At 41.1% G+C, this 16,239-nt stretch overlaps 1 protein-coding gene across 10 annotated transcripts; it reads left to right on the top strand.

Annotated features, from left to right (window-relative positions):
* The first annotated feature begins 10,914 nt into the window (after window positions 1-10,914).
* On the top strand, window positions 10,915-15,219 carry LOC125519177. Of its 10 annotated transcripts, none has more exons than XR_007288208.1 (7): window positions 10,915-11,340; window positions 11,417-13,005; window positions 13,372-13,481; window positions 13,570-13,670; window positions 13,851-13,909; window positions 14,505-14,570; window positions 14,932-15,219. XR_007288208.1 is itself a non-coding variant. In XM_048684053.1 (6 exons), the coding sequence occupies exons 2-6, from the start codon at window positions 12,321-12,323 to the stop codon at window positions 14,996-14,998; spliced, it is 483 nt and encodes a 160-aa protein (XP_048540010.1). In that variant the 5' UTR covers window positions 10,915-11,340; window positions 11,417-12,320; the 3' UTR covers window positions 14,999-15,219. The 10 variants fall into 10 exon arrangements, 2 of the variants coding, with proteins under 2 accessions (XP_048540010.1, XP_048540011.1); XR_007288203.1 differs by having other exon boundaries at window positions 13,570-13,735; XR_007288205.1 differs by lacking the exon at window positions 14,505-14,570 and having other exon boundaries at window positions 10,916-11,340; window positions 11,417-11,500; window positions 12,748-13,005; window positions 13,570-13,735.
* Window positions 15,220-16,239: the final 1,020 nt, after the last annotated feature.

Genomic DNA, 16,239 nt, shown 5'->3' with positions numbered 1-16,239 from the left:
AATCACAAGTTTGTGATTAACTTACTAAAAAAATGAGAATAGATGCGCTTATAGAGAAAATTCAACCTAAATTCCTAGTAAATTTCTATGAATTTCAGAGAAATTCACTATGAATTTAGGTTAAACTTTTCTCTATTGGGGCATCTATTTTCACTTCGAGAGGAGCTCAACAAGGCAGAGAGGGAAGGGCTTATAAACCGGTGTGAGCCTCCTTCGGTTGGCGAGGTGGGACTAAACTCTGCCCGCAACGAGGACCAACCCTTTAGTCCCGGTTTGTGGCACAAACCGGGACTAATGGTCATGGGCCAGGGGTGAGGAGCAAAATTATAAACTTTCTGTTAGTGCCATTAGTTTTAGAAAGTTGAAAGTTGGCATGGGCCAGGGACTAATGGTCATGGTATTACGAGGGCCGAACCATAAGACATGAAAGCATTTCAAATGAACTCTGAAAAAGTTGAAAGTTGGGATGGTATCATAATTTCACCCACATAGCATGTGCATGTACAAAACGGACAATGGTAGCATGTTCATGTGTTACAAAGTTGGCATGGTATCATCATAATAGTTGCGGGATAAAGTCTTCACTTTTTCTTCGCTTGTGTCATTTGCTTATTGCGCCGTAATCATGGATAATCTTCATTGTTTATCAGGATGCTTGGGTCAGCCTTGACATTGAAGGGAGGAATTTCATGAAACTTTTCATAATCTTCAGACATGTCTGTCTTGCCGTCCACTCCCAGGATGTCCCTTTTTCCTGAAAGAACTATGTGGCGCTTTGGCTCATCGTATGATGTATTCGCTTCCTTATCTTTTCTTTTTCTCGATTCGGTAGACATGTCCTTCACATAGATAACCTGTGTCACATCATTGGCTAGGACGAACGGTTCGTCAGTGTACCCAAGATTTTTCAGATCCACTGTTGTCATTCCGTACTGTGGGTCTACCTGTACCCCGCCGCCTAACAGATTGACCCATTTGCACTTAAACAAAGGGACCTTAAAATCAGGTCCGTAGTCAAGTTCCCATATGTCCACTATGTAACCATAATATGTGTCCTTTCCGCTCTCGGTTGCTGCATCAAAGCGGACACCGCTGTTTTGGTTGGTGCTCTTTTGATCTTGGGCGATCGTGTAAAATGTATTCCCATTTATCTCGTATCCTTTGTAAGTCAATACAGTCAAAGATGGTCCCCCGGACAACAACTACAACTCATCACAAACAGTGTTGTCACCTCTGAGACGTGTTTCCAACCAACTGCTGAAAGTCCTGATGTGTTCACATGTAATCCAGTCGTCGCACTGCTCCGGGTGTTTGGAGCACAGACTGTTCTTGTGTTCATCGACATACGGGGTCACCAAGGTAGAGTTCTGTAGAACTATGTAGTTTGCTTGAGACCAAGAATATCCATCCCTGCATATTATTGAATCTCTTCCAAGAGTGCCTTTTCCAGTCAGTCTCCCCTCATACCGCGATTTAGGGAGACCTATCTTCTTAAGGCCAGGAATGAAGTCAACACAAAACCCGATAACATCCTCTGTTTGATGGCCCATGGAGATGCTTCCTTCTGTCCTAGCGTGGTTACGGACATATTTCTTTAGGACTCCCATGAATCTCTCAAAGGGGAACATATTGTGTAGAAATACGGGCCCCAGGATGACAATCTCGTCGACTAGATGAACTAGGACGTGCGTCATGATATTGAAGAAGGATGGTGGGAACACCAGCTCGAAACTGACAAGACATTGCGCCACATCACTCCTTAGCCTTGGTACGATTTCTGGATCGATCACCTTCTGAGAGATTGCATTGAGGAATGCACATAGCTTCACAATGGCTAATCGGACGTTTTCCGGTAGAAGCCCCCTCAATGCAACCGGAAGCAGTTGCGTCATAATCACGTGGCAGTCATGAGACTTTAGGTTCTGAAACTTTTTCTCTGCCATATTTATTATTCTCTTTATATTCGACAAGAAGCCAGTCGTGACCTTCATACTGAGCAGGCATTCAAAGAAGATTTCTTTCTCTTCTTTCGTAAGAGCGTAGCTGGCAGGACCTTTATACTGCTTCGGAGGCATGCCGTCTTTTTCGTGCAAACGTTGCAGGTCCTCCCGTGCCTCAGGTGTATCTTTTGTCTTCCCATACACGCCCAAGAAGCCTAGCAGGTTCACGCAAAGGTTCTTCGTCACGTGCATCACGTCGATTGAGGAGCGGACCTCTAGGTCTTTCCAGTAGGGTAGGTCCCAAAATATAGATTTCTTCTTCCACATGGGTGCGTGTCCCTCAGCGTCATTCGGAACAGCTTAGTCCACCGGGACACTTTCCAAAGATTACGTAGTGTAAATCATTGACCATAGCAAGTACGTGATCACCGGTACGCATGGCGGGCTTCTTCCGGTGATCTGCCTCGCCTTTGAAATGCTTGCCTTTCTTTCGACATTGATGGTTGGTTGGAAGAAATCGACGATGGCCCAGGTACACATTCTTCCTGCATTTGTCCAGGTATATACTTTCAGTGTTATCTAAACAGTGCGTGCATGCGTGGTATCCTATGTTTGTCTGTCCTGAAAGGTTACTGAGAGCGGGTCAATCGTTGATGGTCACGAACAGCAACGCCTTAAGGTTAAATTCCTCCTGTCTGTGCTCATCCCATGTACGTACACCGTTTCCATTCCACAGCTGTAAAAGTTCTTCAACTAATGGCTTTAGGTACACATCAATGTCGTTGCCAGGTTGCTTAGGGCCTTGGATGAGAACTGGCATCATAATGAACTTCCAGCTTCATGCACATCCAAGGAGGAAGGTTATACATACATAGAGTCACGGGCCAGGTGCTGTGATTGCTGCTCTGCTCCCCGAAAGGATTAATGCCATCCGCGCTTAAAGCAAACCATACATTCCTTGGGTCCTTTGCAAACTCATCCCAGTACTTTCTCTCGATTTTTCTCCACTGCGACCCGTCAGCGGGTGCTCTCAACTTCCCATCTTTCTTTCGGTTCTCACTGTGCCATCGCATCAACTTGGCATGCTCTTCGTTTCTGAATAGACGTTTCAACCGTGGTATTATAGGAGCATACCACATCACCTTCGCAGGAACCCTCTTCCTGAGGGGCTCACCGTCAACATCACCAGGGTCATTTCGTCTGATCTTATACCGCAATGCACCGCATACCGGGCATGCGTTCAGATCCTTGTATGCACCACGGTAGAGGATGCAGTCATTAGGGCATGCATGTATCTTCTCCACCTCCAATCCTAGAGGGCATACGACCTTCTTTGCTGCATACGTACTGTCGGGCAATTCGTTATCCTTTGGAAGCTTCTTCTTCAATATTTTCAGTAACTTCTCAAATCCTTTGTCAGCCACAGCATTCTCTGCCTTCCACTGCAGCAATTCCAGTACGGTACCGAGCTTTGTGTTGCCATCTTCGCAATTGGGGTATAACCCTTTTTTGTAATCCTCTAACATGCGATTGAACTTCAGCTTCTCCTTTTGACTTTCGCATTGCGTCCTTGCATCGACAATGACCCGGCGGAGATCATCATCATCAGGCACATCGTCTGGTTCCTCTTGATCTTCAGCAGCTTCACCCATTGCAGCATCATTGGGCACATCGTCTGGTTCCTCTTGATCTTCACCAGCTCCCCCCGTTGCAGCATCACCGTATTCAGGGGGCACATAGTTGTCATCGTACTCTTCTTCTTCGCCGTCTTCCATCATAACCCCTATTTCTCCGTGCCTCGTCCAAACATTATAGTGTGGCATGAAACCCTTGTAAAGCAGGTGGGAGTGAAGGATTTTCCGGTTAGAGTAAGACCTCGTATTCCCACATTGAGTGCATGGACAACACCTAAAACCATTCTGCTTGTTTGCCTCAGCCGCATCGAGAAACTCATACACGCCCTTAAAGTACTCGCGGGTGTGTCTGTCACCGTACATCCATTGCCAGTTCATCTGCGTGCATTATATATATAATTAAGTGTCCAAATTAATAGAAGTTCATCATCATATTAAAACCAAAATGCATACATAGTTCTCATCTAACAACATATAGCTCTCCAGAGCATCTAATTAATTAAACCATACATTGAAACTATGTAAAATATTTCAATGCGAAAACAAATGCGATCATAATCGCAATCAAGGTAACAATTGATCCAACGGCATAATGATACCAAGCCTCGGTATGAATGGCATATTTTCTAATCTTTCTAATCTTCAAGCGCATTGCATCCATCTTGATCTTGTGATCATCGACGACATCCGCAACATGCAACTCCAATATCATCTTCTCCTCCTCAATTTTTTTATTTTTTCCTTCAACAAATCGTTTTCTTCTTCAACTAAATTTAACCTCTCGACAATAGGGTCGGTTGGCATTTCCGATTCACATACATCCTACATAAATAAAATCTATGTCACGTTGGTCGGCATAATTTTCATAAACAATAAATGAACCAATAGTTATAAAGATAATATATATACCACATCCGAATCATAGACAGGACGAGGGCCGACGGGGGCGGATACCAAAACCATCGCACTATATAAGATGCAATAATAAAAGTAAGAAAATAATACAAGTATCTATGTAAACATACAAGTAAGAATATTTTTCCTTTCAGAAAGAAGATAAGAACAAGAGGCTCACCACGGTGGTGCCGGTGATGAGCTCGGCGCGGGTGATCGACGGCGGTGAAGACCGGGACGGGGCGTGACGGACCGCTAAACCTAGACAAATATTATGGAAATGGAGCTTGGAGGTCGAGCTTGGAGAGGAGAAAGCTTAAGTAGTGTGGCTCGGGCATTCCATCGAACACCTTGTGTGCATAGGAGGTGAGCTAGAGCACCACCAAGCCCTCTCCCCCTCGGCCAGAGAAAAACAGAGCACTGGGGTGCTCTGCTCGCGAGCGAGGGGTATATATAGGCACCTCATTGGTCCCGGTTGGTGACATGAGCCGGGACTAAAGGGGAGCCTTTGGTCCTGGTTCAAGCCACCAACCGGGACCAATGGTGGTGGGCCAAGAGCGAGGCCCATTGGTTCCGGTTCATCCCACCAACCGAGACCAAAAGGTCCAGATGAACCGGGACCAATGGCCCACGTGGCCCGGCCGGCCCCCTGAGCTCACGAACCGGGACCAATGTCCCCATTGGTCCCGGTTCTGAACTGAACCGGGACTAATGGGCTGACCCGGCCTGGACCAAAGCCCTGTTTTCTACTAGTGTAGTGAGATCGATCGATTGGACCCTGAGTAGACGGAGAGGGCCAGAGAATTGGAGAACAAGCTAGCGGCGTGTGGAGGTCCGTCTCCAATCCGGTTGTTGGTGATCACGCACCTAACATGGGGCGATTAGGTTTGTCTATCTATCTACGCTGGGCACAGGTAGAGCTGTCACGTACTTTTGTTTGTTGGTGGCCTTTTTGCTGTTCTTATGCGGGTCACACCTCACATATCCTGACTTGCTCATTTGCTATGAGATTTTGAGTTGCACGAATCAGATTGCATCTCTGAATTGACCACTACTAGTACATGTGCATTCTATTAAGCCCCCTCAACCGCGCGCGCTGCGAGGAACCGTGCAGCCCGACTCTGAACGGTCGCGATGGAGAACTGACCACACACTGTTGGAGAAGTCAAACCGTGGGAGATGACGTGCACACGGTTCACCGCAAGTAATCGTGTGCCATGAGGGGTTCCATCGCGCATAGTTCATGAGGGGTTCCATCGCACACAATTCGTCTCTATAAATTGTATGCGCTGCCATGCACACCATTACTCAGAACGTGTGTGATGTGTGTGCTATCACATACAGACTGAGAAACTAAGCCATGTGCGCACATCATCGCCTCATCGTCTCGCGTTCCCTCCGATACGCCATGCCTCCTCACCTTCCCGACGAACACGTGGTGCCGAATGCCACGTGTTGGCGCCATGTGATGCCAATGCTGATGCGACGACTCCATAATTGCTAGGCGGGGAATTAAACCCTACGACTAGAAACTGATGAAACCAAGACGTGAATGGTTAGCTATTACTAACATGATATTTTTTAAATGTTGATACAATGTAAATGTTTGCATAGTTGAAAAAAGTTTTGTGCCATCAAAAAAAAGTTCAATGTGTATTTGAAAAAAAATTACGAAAAAAATGCTTAGCATGCATTCGAAAAAATGTTCAAAACATGTATTCGAAAATAGGTACACCATGAAAAATATTCATTGACTTGGAGAAGGCCTATGATAAGATATCGCGAAATGTCATGTGGTGGGCGTTGGAGAAACACAAAGTCCCAACAAAGTATATTACCCTCATCAAGGACATGTACGATAATGTTGTGACAAGTGTTCAAACAAGTGATGTCGACACTGATGACTTCCCGATTAAGATATGACTGCATCACACTACTAGAAAAAGGGCTATAGATGGAATTGACACTAATGGCGCACCAGACATGTGGTGCGTCACTACTATATACTAATGGCGCACCATGTGTTGGTGCGCCATTAGTGTCCAAATACTAATGGCGCACCACATTTACGGTGTGCCATTAGTAACAAGATTTTTTTTCAAAACTAGTAATGGCGCACCATGGGAGTGGTGCACCATTACTAGCACGGTGCGCCATTAGTAATTTTTTTTCAATTTTTTTTCAAACATTTTTATTTTTTTCAAAACTAGTAATGGCGCACCGTGGGTGTGGTGCGCCATTACTAGTGTGCGCCACTAGTAAATTTTTTTCAACTTTTTTTTTCAATTTTTTTTATATTTTTTGAAAACTAGTAATGGCACTGTGGGAGTGGTGCGCCATTACTAGTTGAACTCCCACGGTGCGCCATTACTAACTTGGCCCAAAAATTCCCTCGAATGCACACCCCCCTCCGCCCCCCCCCCCGGACCGCCTTTTCAGTTTAAAAAAAATAAAAGAAAATGATGAAAATGTCAAAAAAATAAAAGAAAATAAGTTTCCCATGTGATATGTGATCTAGTTGTTGGGAAAATTTACAAATATGAATTTCGACTTTATTTGCAAAATCTCTTTGGATTTGTAAAATGGGCATAACTTTTGCATACGAACTCGGATTAAAAAGTTTTCTATACGAAAAATCATCTACTCGAAAAGTTACATCCGAATTTAACCGGGGAACCCCGTTAAACATTTTCAAAATCCTCAAAAACCTAACAGAAAAAAGTTACGGGGCTTTTAAGATCTGGAGGCAAAAAAATTCAAAAAATTTCAAACTTACTAGTGGCGCACCGTATGCTAGGTGTGCCACTAGTAATAGAAAAAAAAATAGTTTCAATTTTTTTCAGATTTTTTTTCAAAATGTGATACGTAATATGAACGGAAGTTTGAAATATTTTTTCAAAATTTCATCACACTCATGAACATGAACAAAGTCCTAAACATCAACAAGGTTTAATAGGATTGATATGCTATAGATATATCAACAAGTGCCTGTGAAGTGAGCTGGTGCTGGGGTTGGAGTAGTGTGAGGATGGATGACCTTTCGGGAAGTTTGATCACGGAGTGCGATTTGAGCTGAGATTAAGCATATTGACCCAAGATTAAGCCATAGTGACCCGAGATTAAGAAAAAAATAAAAAAAATATTTTTTTAAAAAAAATTGAAAAAAATTATTACTAATGGCGCACTTCTATGTGGTGCGCCATTACTAAATCAGATAGTAATGGCGCACCTCTAGGCATACTAATGACGCACTACAGGTGCGCCATCTGGTATACTAATGGTGCACCAGTGATGTGCCATTAGTAAAAAATACTAGTGGCGCACCATTAGTAGGCAAAACTGGTGCGCCACTAGTAGGCCTTTTCCTAGTAGTGTCAGGGGTCAGGTTTGAGCCCTTATCTTTTTTGCATTGGTGATGGATGAGGTCACAAGGGATATACAAGAAGAATCCCATGGTGTATACTCTTTGCAGGTGATGTGGTGCTAGTTGACGATAGTCGGACGGGGATAAATAGAAAGTTAGAGTTATGGAGACAAACCTTGGAATCGCAAGGGTTTAGACTTATAGTAGAACTAAAACCGAGTACACGATGTGCGGTTTCAGTACTACTAGGTGTGAGGAGGAGGAGGAGGTTAGCCTTGATGGCCAGGTGGTACCCCAGAAGGACACCTTTCAGTATTTGGGGTCAATGCTGCAGGAGGATGGGGGTATTGATGAAGATGTGAACCATCGAATCAAAGCCGGATGGATGAAGTGGCGCCAAGCTTCTGGCATTCTCTGTGACAAGAGAGTGCCACAAAAGCTAAAAGGCAAGTTCTACAGGACGGCGGTTCGACCTGCAATATTGTATGGCGCTGAGTGTTGGTCGACTAAAAGGCGACATGTTCAACAGTTAGGTGTGACGAAGATGCGTGTGTTGAGATGGATGTGTGGTCACACGAGGAAGGATCGAGTCCGGAATGATGATATACAAGATAGAGTTGGGGTAGCACCAATTGAAGAGAAGCTTGTCCAATATCATCTGAGATGGTTTAGGCATATTCAGCGCAGGCCTTCAGAAACTCCAGTGCATAGCGGGCGGCTAAAGCATGCGGAGAATGTGAAGAGAGGGCAAGGTAGACCGAATTTAATATGGGAGGAGTCCATTAAGAGAGACCTAAAGGATTGGAGTATCACCAAAGAGTTAGCTATGAACAGGTGTGCGTGGAAGCTTGCAATCCACGTGCCAGAGCCATGAGTTAGTTGCGAGATCTTATGGATTTCACCTCTAACCTACTCCAATTTGATTGGGACTAAAGTCTTTGTTGTTGTGTAGTTCCATGTGTATGGGGAAATATAAAAATGGGTTAAAAAGATTTATTTTTAAGAAATCCGGTGAAGAAATATAGAAACCGGAAAAGCCATGTAGAAGCTTTAAACCAGTCCAAACCGGTCATAGAAGTTTCCTAAAACTGGCCATATTGGGCTGGTTCATCTAGCGATCGCCTATTAGGCAAGACATAGCATTCACGCACAAAATATGGGAAAAACCTATTGGACGCATATTGCGTCAAACTGTCGACGCACAGAGAGATGCGACTAGCGAGCGATTTTGGGCCAGCCCATCTGTAGTGTCCATACAAGTTCCGGTTATGCTAACCTTCTAGAGCATTCCTAGCCAGTTCTTACTGGTTTTCGGAACCATCTAGAAGGTTCCTGAACCGGTTTTTCATTTTTTCCTTTTCTTTTTCTTTTTTTACTCTTTCTGTTTCTTCTTCTTCCTTTTGCTGGTTCTTTTTACTTTTCTTTTCGTTACTTTTTTCTTTTCTTTCTGTTTTCCTTTTCAAGTTAATATCTCTTTTCAACACATTTTCTTTCTTTGGTTTTTATTTCCATATCTGTTCTTTTCTTTTTTTTTAATATTCAAAAATATTCGTGTTAGAAGAAAATGTTCAGTTTTAAAAAAAAAGTTCTCAAAATTCAAAAAATGTTCTTGTTAAATAAACAAAAAAGTTCAAAACTTTCGAAATTCAGAAAAAGTACCAGATTTCAACTTTTTGTTCACGTATTCAAAAAGAATTCACGCTACCAAATTTGTTCGGGATTTTTCAAAACTGTTCTCCATTTCAAAATTTCTTCTCAAGATTCAAAAAATGTTCATGCTTTAAAAAATTGTTCACGCTTCAAAATTTGTTCTCCATTTCAAAATTTCTTCTCAACATTCAAAAAAAATTATGCTTTAAAACACTGTTCTTTAAAAAAAATGTTTTGGAAATCCAAAATTTGTTTGCGTTTGTGAAAAAAATCGTATGTTCAAAAAATTACTCAAAATTTGCGTTTTAGACATCTTAAAAAATTACTCAATGTTTGCGTGTTTGAAAAAATGTTCGTGTTTCGAGAATTGTTCGAAGTTTCAAGCATTGTTCATGTTATACCAAAAAGTTCATGTTTTACAAAAAAATTCGGAGCTATAGAAAAATGCCTTCATTATTATTATTTTTGTTCACGTATACTGACAAAAATAGCATTTACAAAATTGTTTGAATTATTCAAAATTGTTTTCCCTTTCAAAATTTTGTTCTGAATTTTCAAGAATTGTTCCAATTTTAAATTTTTGTTCACCAATTAAAAAATATCACATTCTCAGAAAATGTTCTGGATTTCAAAATTTCTTCATAAATTCAAGAAATGCTCCTGTTTTTAACTTTTGTTCGCAAATTAAAAAATGTTCGGACAATTCGAAAAATGTTTATATTTATTAGCTTTTGTTCACCAATTCAAAAGAAAAGGTAATTTCCAAATTTGTTCACATCATCAAAATGGTCATGTTTTTCAAAATTTGACCCCAAATTCCAAAAATGTTGTGGGGAATTCAAAAACCTGTTCACGTCTTGAACCTTTGTTAGTAATTTTGAAATATGTTCGCGCTTTCAGTTTTTTGTTCCTGTTTTTAGACGTGTGAACATTTTTTTAATATCATGAACAATTGTTTGAATGGTATAAATATATTATATAAATTATGGAAAAAATGTTTCAATTTTAGTATTTTTTTACTAAATTGCTTTACTTTTTTAGAAGTGAAAAAAAATTAATGCCATGTTTTTTTAATTGTATGAATATTTTTTAATTTTTATAAACAAATTATATTTTGAACTTTTTTTACAGTGCTATAAAATCATTATTAAAAGCGAGCATTTTTTAAAATGTGATGAGCAATTTTTTGAATGCATAAATAATTTTTTACAAATTATACGAACAACTTTTTCACCTTACATTTACATTTTTTAATTCATGGTGAACTTTAAAAAAATTAATTAACATAATTTTTGAAATAAATATATATATCTTTACCTATTAATAAAGCGGCTATCCCTTCTGGTCGTACGTCATTAGCCATTTTGCTAAAAAGTCCCTGTTGTTTTGCACAATTAACCCGCAGTCACGATCTAAGTGAAATAACTGTTCCTCTGGGAAAAAAAGGTTCACCGCATCCCCCCACCCGCACGCCGGCGCTTGCATCGCCCCCACGGCTCCGCCTCGCTTGGCACCGGCCCACCTCGCCGCCGGCCCTCCCCCTCACCTTCTCCCACCTTGCAGCGCCGGCGTGTGCCAGATCCGCCTGCATCCCCCAGCCAACCATCCCTCTCACATCTCATCTCTCTCTCCATGCGGCTCCTCGCTGCGCTACCTGCGGCGGCTGATCCAAACGACGTCCGGCGAATCCCCACCACCACGAAGCACCGCTCGAGGCCCCCTCGCACTCGTGGCGCCCTCTCATACGACTAGATCCGGCGCTCGCGGCCAGTAAAGCTCACCGGCGACCCTCCTCCCATGGCTAGGGTTTCGGGCATCTACTCCGGCGCCGGTGGCCAAGTTGCCCTCCTCTCGTCCGGTGAGTGCATCCCCTCCCCTGGATTCGCCCTCTCCCTCTCCCTTTCTCTAACCTCTGCTCTTCTCTTCCCCTGTAGACGTGGAGGGAGGTACTGTGGACAGCCTTCCTGCTGCTCGGGACGAAGTAGCCATGGAGCTTCCTCCTCCTCCTCTGGCTTCAGGTGAGTTTGTCCGCCGTGATCCATCTAACGGCCAGCGCGATGACCTAGAAAGTAGGACAGGGCCTGGACATGGTAGGTCACAAACATCCATCTATTTTGCCCTCCTGTACATATTTTGATGTTGGATCGGTGCTGTGTTTCAATTGCTAAGAAAGCAGAATAAAAGGGCTATGTTCTGTAGTTAGCAGCTGGACCTAGGCGTCTCCATATCATACCTCCACAAAGAAAATATCATACTAAATCTACTAGTATGTGAGTTTGCCCATATGCACAATTTACCTTTTTCCTAACAAGTTCCGATCCTCACCCCTTCACTAGCTACTTACTCATGGTGCTGGTCAATGCACTCTATGTGGTAAACTGCTACGAGGCTCTATTCTTTTTCTTCAAAATAAATTACTTTAATTATAAGAGATGGAGTTTTTTCCAGGAATATTTGATTACTGTTTGGTTTGATCAGCTAGGGATACCATATTTTTGAAAAGCAATCAAAATCTGTTTCTGGGTAGATGCACTGCAAAAATACCAGCATCATTAGAACATAAAGATAGGGATGTGCTTAATAATTACCCTCACTGTCCTACTGATAGTTCTCTTTGTTCTTGCAAAGGTGCTTATTAATCCACTGAAACCATGTTATAAGATGCAATTGTTTTATCTCCTGAAAAAGCATGAAGATTTGTTTCTTTTAGTAATTAATTGAAACCACCTGTAAGCCTGCAATGAAGCTTCTATTATTTTTGTCTCATCAATTTGGTAGCTATTTTATGCAATATGTTTTACTTAAATTTCAGCAAAGGGAGCATCTATATTTTGACATATGAACTGGTCTCTTTTTCTTTTCTTGACGGAGCGCACCTGGGCTCTTGAACGGCATTCAATACCCTGGTCATATCCTCAAATTAAGCCAATCTCACCATGGGTCTTATTCGCTGCCACCACCGGCATGTTTCCAGCCGACCACCCAAAGACACTAACTTCATGCAAAATCGCATTGCAGATCGCAGGTGCAGCAGACTTGATCCCCTTAGATTGATCCCACACTTAGATTTGTCCGATGGTAATCCATGTCGTCATTAGCATGATGCCTTGCAAAGTGGGGCTGACCAGGGTAGTGTCTGTACACAGTGGGTCATAAGCCTCTGCTGCTTTGTCGTACAAGCTATGCTTTTGCTGATGCTGTGTGTTTCACTTCATAATATTTTTCATCAGCATATTCATCACGTCTTACACTACGGTCTCGGCAGGAAGTAGTATACTTCATAATAAAGAGAAAACTGTAGATATGTTTTAAAGGCAGACTGGTCATCGTTTGCTACCAAGATGTGGGCGAGAGCGCGTAATCGATGATAGGCTGAGGAGGCTAAGCCGATATGCAGTGGCTGGTACCTGTTGGATGTCATTGACGGCTAAGTGCAACCTGTGGCACAAGACGCCGACAAAGGGATTCTCAACACCTGCTAAACTGGCCTAAGAATTTGATTGTTATTCTGCTTTAGTTACGGGTACTGTTCTTCTATCCAATTGAATGATTCTCATGTGATGCATGGCTGGGTCTTGGCTTCATATAATATATTTTGGAGCACTCGTTCCAATGGATATGACGGTCTGCAAGTGTAGGATGGCTGATGCTTGCCTTTATATATCTGGATTTTGGTGTTGGTCTGATTGCTCCAGTTTTTACTGTTAGTATACACGCATTAGCATGAAGTAACTAACAAAAAGTTACTATATCATAGGAGCTAATATTTTTTAATGCCATACTTATAAGCGATCTAGATAATTCATAGCTGTAATGCCATTTAAATTTCTCAATGCATTGCTTCTGAACAGTTGTCAATAATCATGCCTTTTTGCTTTCTTTTTGCTAGCATCATGTCGATATGGCACTGTGAAAATTGAAGATTTGGTATGGAGTCGCAAAAACTGCAATACTCTCGGTAATGCAGAAAAAACAAAGATTTCATGGTCTTCAACCTTTGTATGTGACTAATGTCCTACCTCTATCACTACTTGCATCATGTTAGTGCATTGTCTATTAACACTTCATTTTATTATTTTCTTTGTAGATTCAAAAGATACATGGATGATTATATGGGTGTGTGGCAAGTATACTGCAATGATGATGATGTTTCGGTTCATCATGATGATGATGGATGCTTTCAGTTTAGTTAAGTTGTAGGAATTTTGTTCCTGTTGGATATGTTTCTCGGTTAAGGTTTAGTTAAGTTGTAGGTATGTTGATGGATGCTTTCAGTTTAAGTCTGGTTGTCAAGAAAATATTCATTTTTCTGTAGGTCCATGTTTCTTTTGGTGGGATCTATTTAATTTGAAGTACTTCTTTCTACAGAGACAACTTGTTCACAAGGAGTGTGCTTCCTTCTACAGAGACAGCTGGTACACATGGAGGTAGTGAAACACATTCAGAAACACTTGAGATATTTGTCGCATATTGTATTTTTTAAGCTGGTGATTGTTGTTATTGTTTTGCTGCGATTTATTAGATTCTTCTGTGTTGTGCCATGTTTATGCACACATTAACAGTTGGCAAACTCTTATCGTCGATTAATTAGCGATCTCCAGCCAGTTTAGTGATAGAGATGTAATTGGCAGTATCTGATACTGAACAATTTCATTTTGTTTCCACAATTACCACTCCACCAAACTAATTCCCTTACCTAATTATAGTGCAACTAAATTGAGATAATTTTTTTCCTTTTATTCTGGGTCCTGTATCCTAAAATGAGTTGCCAAATTATTTGTACAGGGTGGTCAAGGCAATGTCTATTTGTTGTTGTTGGGCCAATATTTGTTTTTGTTCTTTGGTATTGTACTATTTTGTTCAATGAAATACTTCAGAATGACAATGCGACAACATATGTAAACATTCTTTACTACTTTCTCAGTCTGTGATGAAATCATTGAAAGTTGTAGGCCTTTGTAGCTTTGATGCTAGCTCTTCTGCGGCTGGAGATAAGACTGCTACACTGTTCTTTAATTGTAGGTTGCATCAATGGTAACGCTGGTTTCACAAAAACAAGATTGCTAGGATATGCTGCTTATCATTACGGTGAATACATTATTGTTCCTTTTGTTTGTGGTTTGACAAACCGTTACCAAATGATTTCTACATCGTACATTGTGGCACTCGAAAAGAGCACTCCCATTTCCTGTTAATTTGATGATTTAAGAGATGTTTGACTACTATCATGTCAAGTTGGATGTTTTGCATCATTATTTTTTACTTCCTAATAGCTTACTCTTTATTTCGGAATAATAGATTTTTAACAATCTTTAGCATCACCACCTCACTTATAGAAAGTACTGATATATATGTGTGCCTGATAAATTGTTGCACAAGATTCTGATTTCACCATATATATTCTTTACAAAATACTATCACTTTCTCCTCATTTTTTTTTAATTTTCAGGTTGGGTTCGTTACTCGTGGTGGCAAAAAAGATGGCACCTACCTTGTATCTTGTTGGCCAAGGGTAGGAAGGGACACTTTGCAGATGGAAGGGGGTGTTGTAGGGCAGTTACTCTAAAGGAATGAATGGAAAAAGGCAGAGGTGTTTATCATCGAAAACTAAACTTGCATGTACCCATCTTATGTGAATAAGCATGTAACCAGCTTATATCGATATTTTCATTGTAATGGAGACATAAGACACAAGTGACATGTTAAACTCAAATAATATTTTTATTAGTATCTCAAAGCTGGAAATGCACGAGTGTGATATGGTGAGAGAAGAAGAAATACACGAGAATTCGGAACGCATACATTAGACACAATTGGTATTGAACAACTACTCCCTCCGTTATGAATTACTTGTTAGATACATCCATTTATGCGCGACGAGTAATTTGGAACGGAAAGAGTATTAGATATGCCCCGTAGCAATGTATGGGTGTCTGTCACGCGCTTTTTGCAAACAAAAAAACTCTGTTATCTGTAAATTAACCAACAGTACGCGTTTAAGTCACAACCGATTTTTTTTGAATTTTCTCAGAAAACCCCCTGATGTTTCAGTTAATCAACCTGCCGTCCATATATAAGTCATCTAAATCCTTTTTTAACATAAAACCCCCTGATTTTTCAGTTAATTAATCCACAATTTATCTAAAATAAAATTAATCATAACTTTTAAACCGTAACTCCGATTGTGATATGTTATATATGAAATTTGATTAGAAAAATATATAGAATCTAAATATGATGTTATTTTTAGCTGTTAAATATTTGTACAATATTATTTTGATGCAAACTTAATCTATAGTGCACGGTCTGGTTATTTTTCGTACCAGCAATGATTAGAATTGGAAATAAATACCCACTAAAACCAAATAAATACCCACAACCAGATTGAGAGGAAATAAAACATCGATAACAACACATGCACATCTTTGAAAAACCTCGCGTGGAAAAACAACATATTTCTCATTTTATTCCGAACGAGTGTGTGCACGCGCGAGAGAGAGACGCGTTAGGTCTAACCTCATTCAAACGTATTTCTGTTATGTTGGCATTGAGGCTACCGTCGGCAACACAAATATGATGCCATATGAAAATAAAGGACGTGCACCTATTAGGGTCTTGAGTCATGGTTATTGAGTTAATAGCGTGTGTTATTTTCTCTCCCGTTGCAACGCACGGGCTCTTTTGCTAGTATATATATCTCCCCTAATAATAAAGCACAGAGTGCTTCTGCCCGTACGTCATTAAAATTGCCCCCGAA

The sequence above is a fragment of the Triticum urartu genome, chromosome 7, assembly GCF_003073215.2.
Source record: "Triticum urartu cultivar G1812 chromosome 7, Tu2.1, whole genome shotgun sequence".
NCBI lineage: Eukaryota > Viridiplantae > Streptophyta > Magnoliopsida > Poales > Poaceae > Triticum > Triticum urartu.
This window is presented reverse-complemented; position numbering and strand designations above follow the sequence as displayed.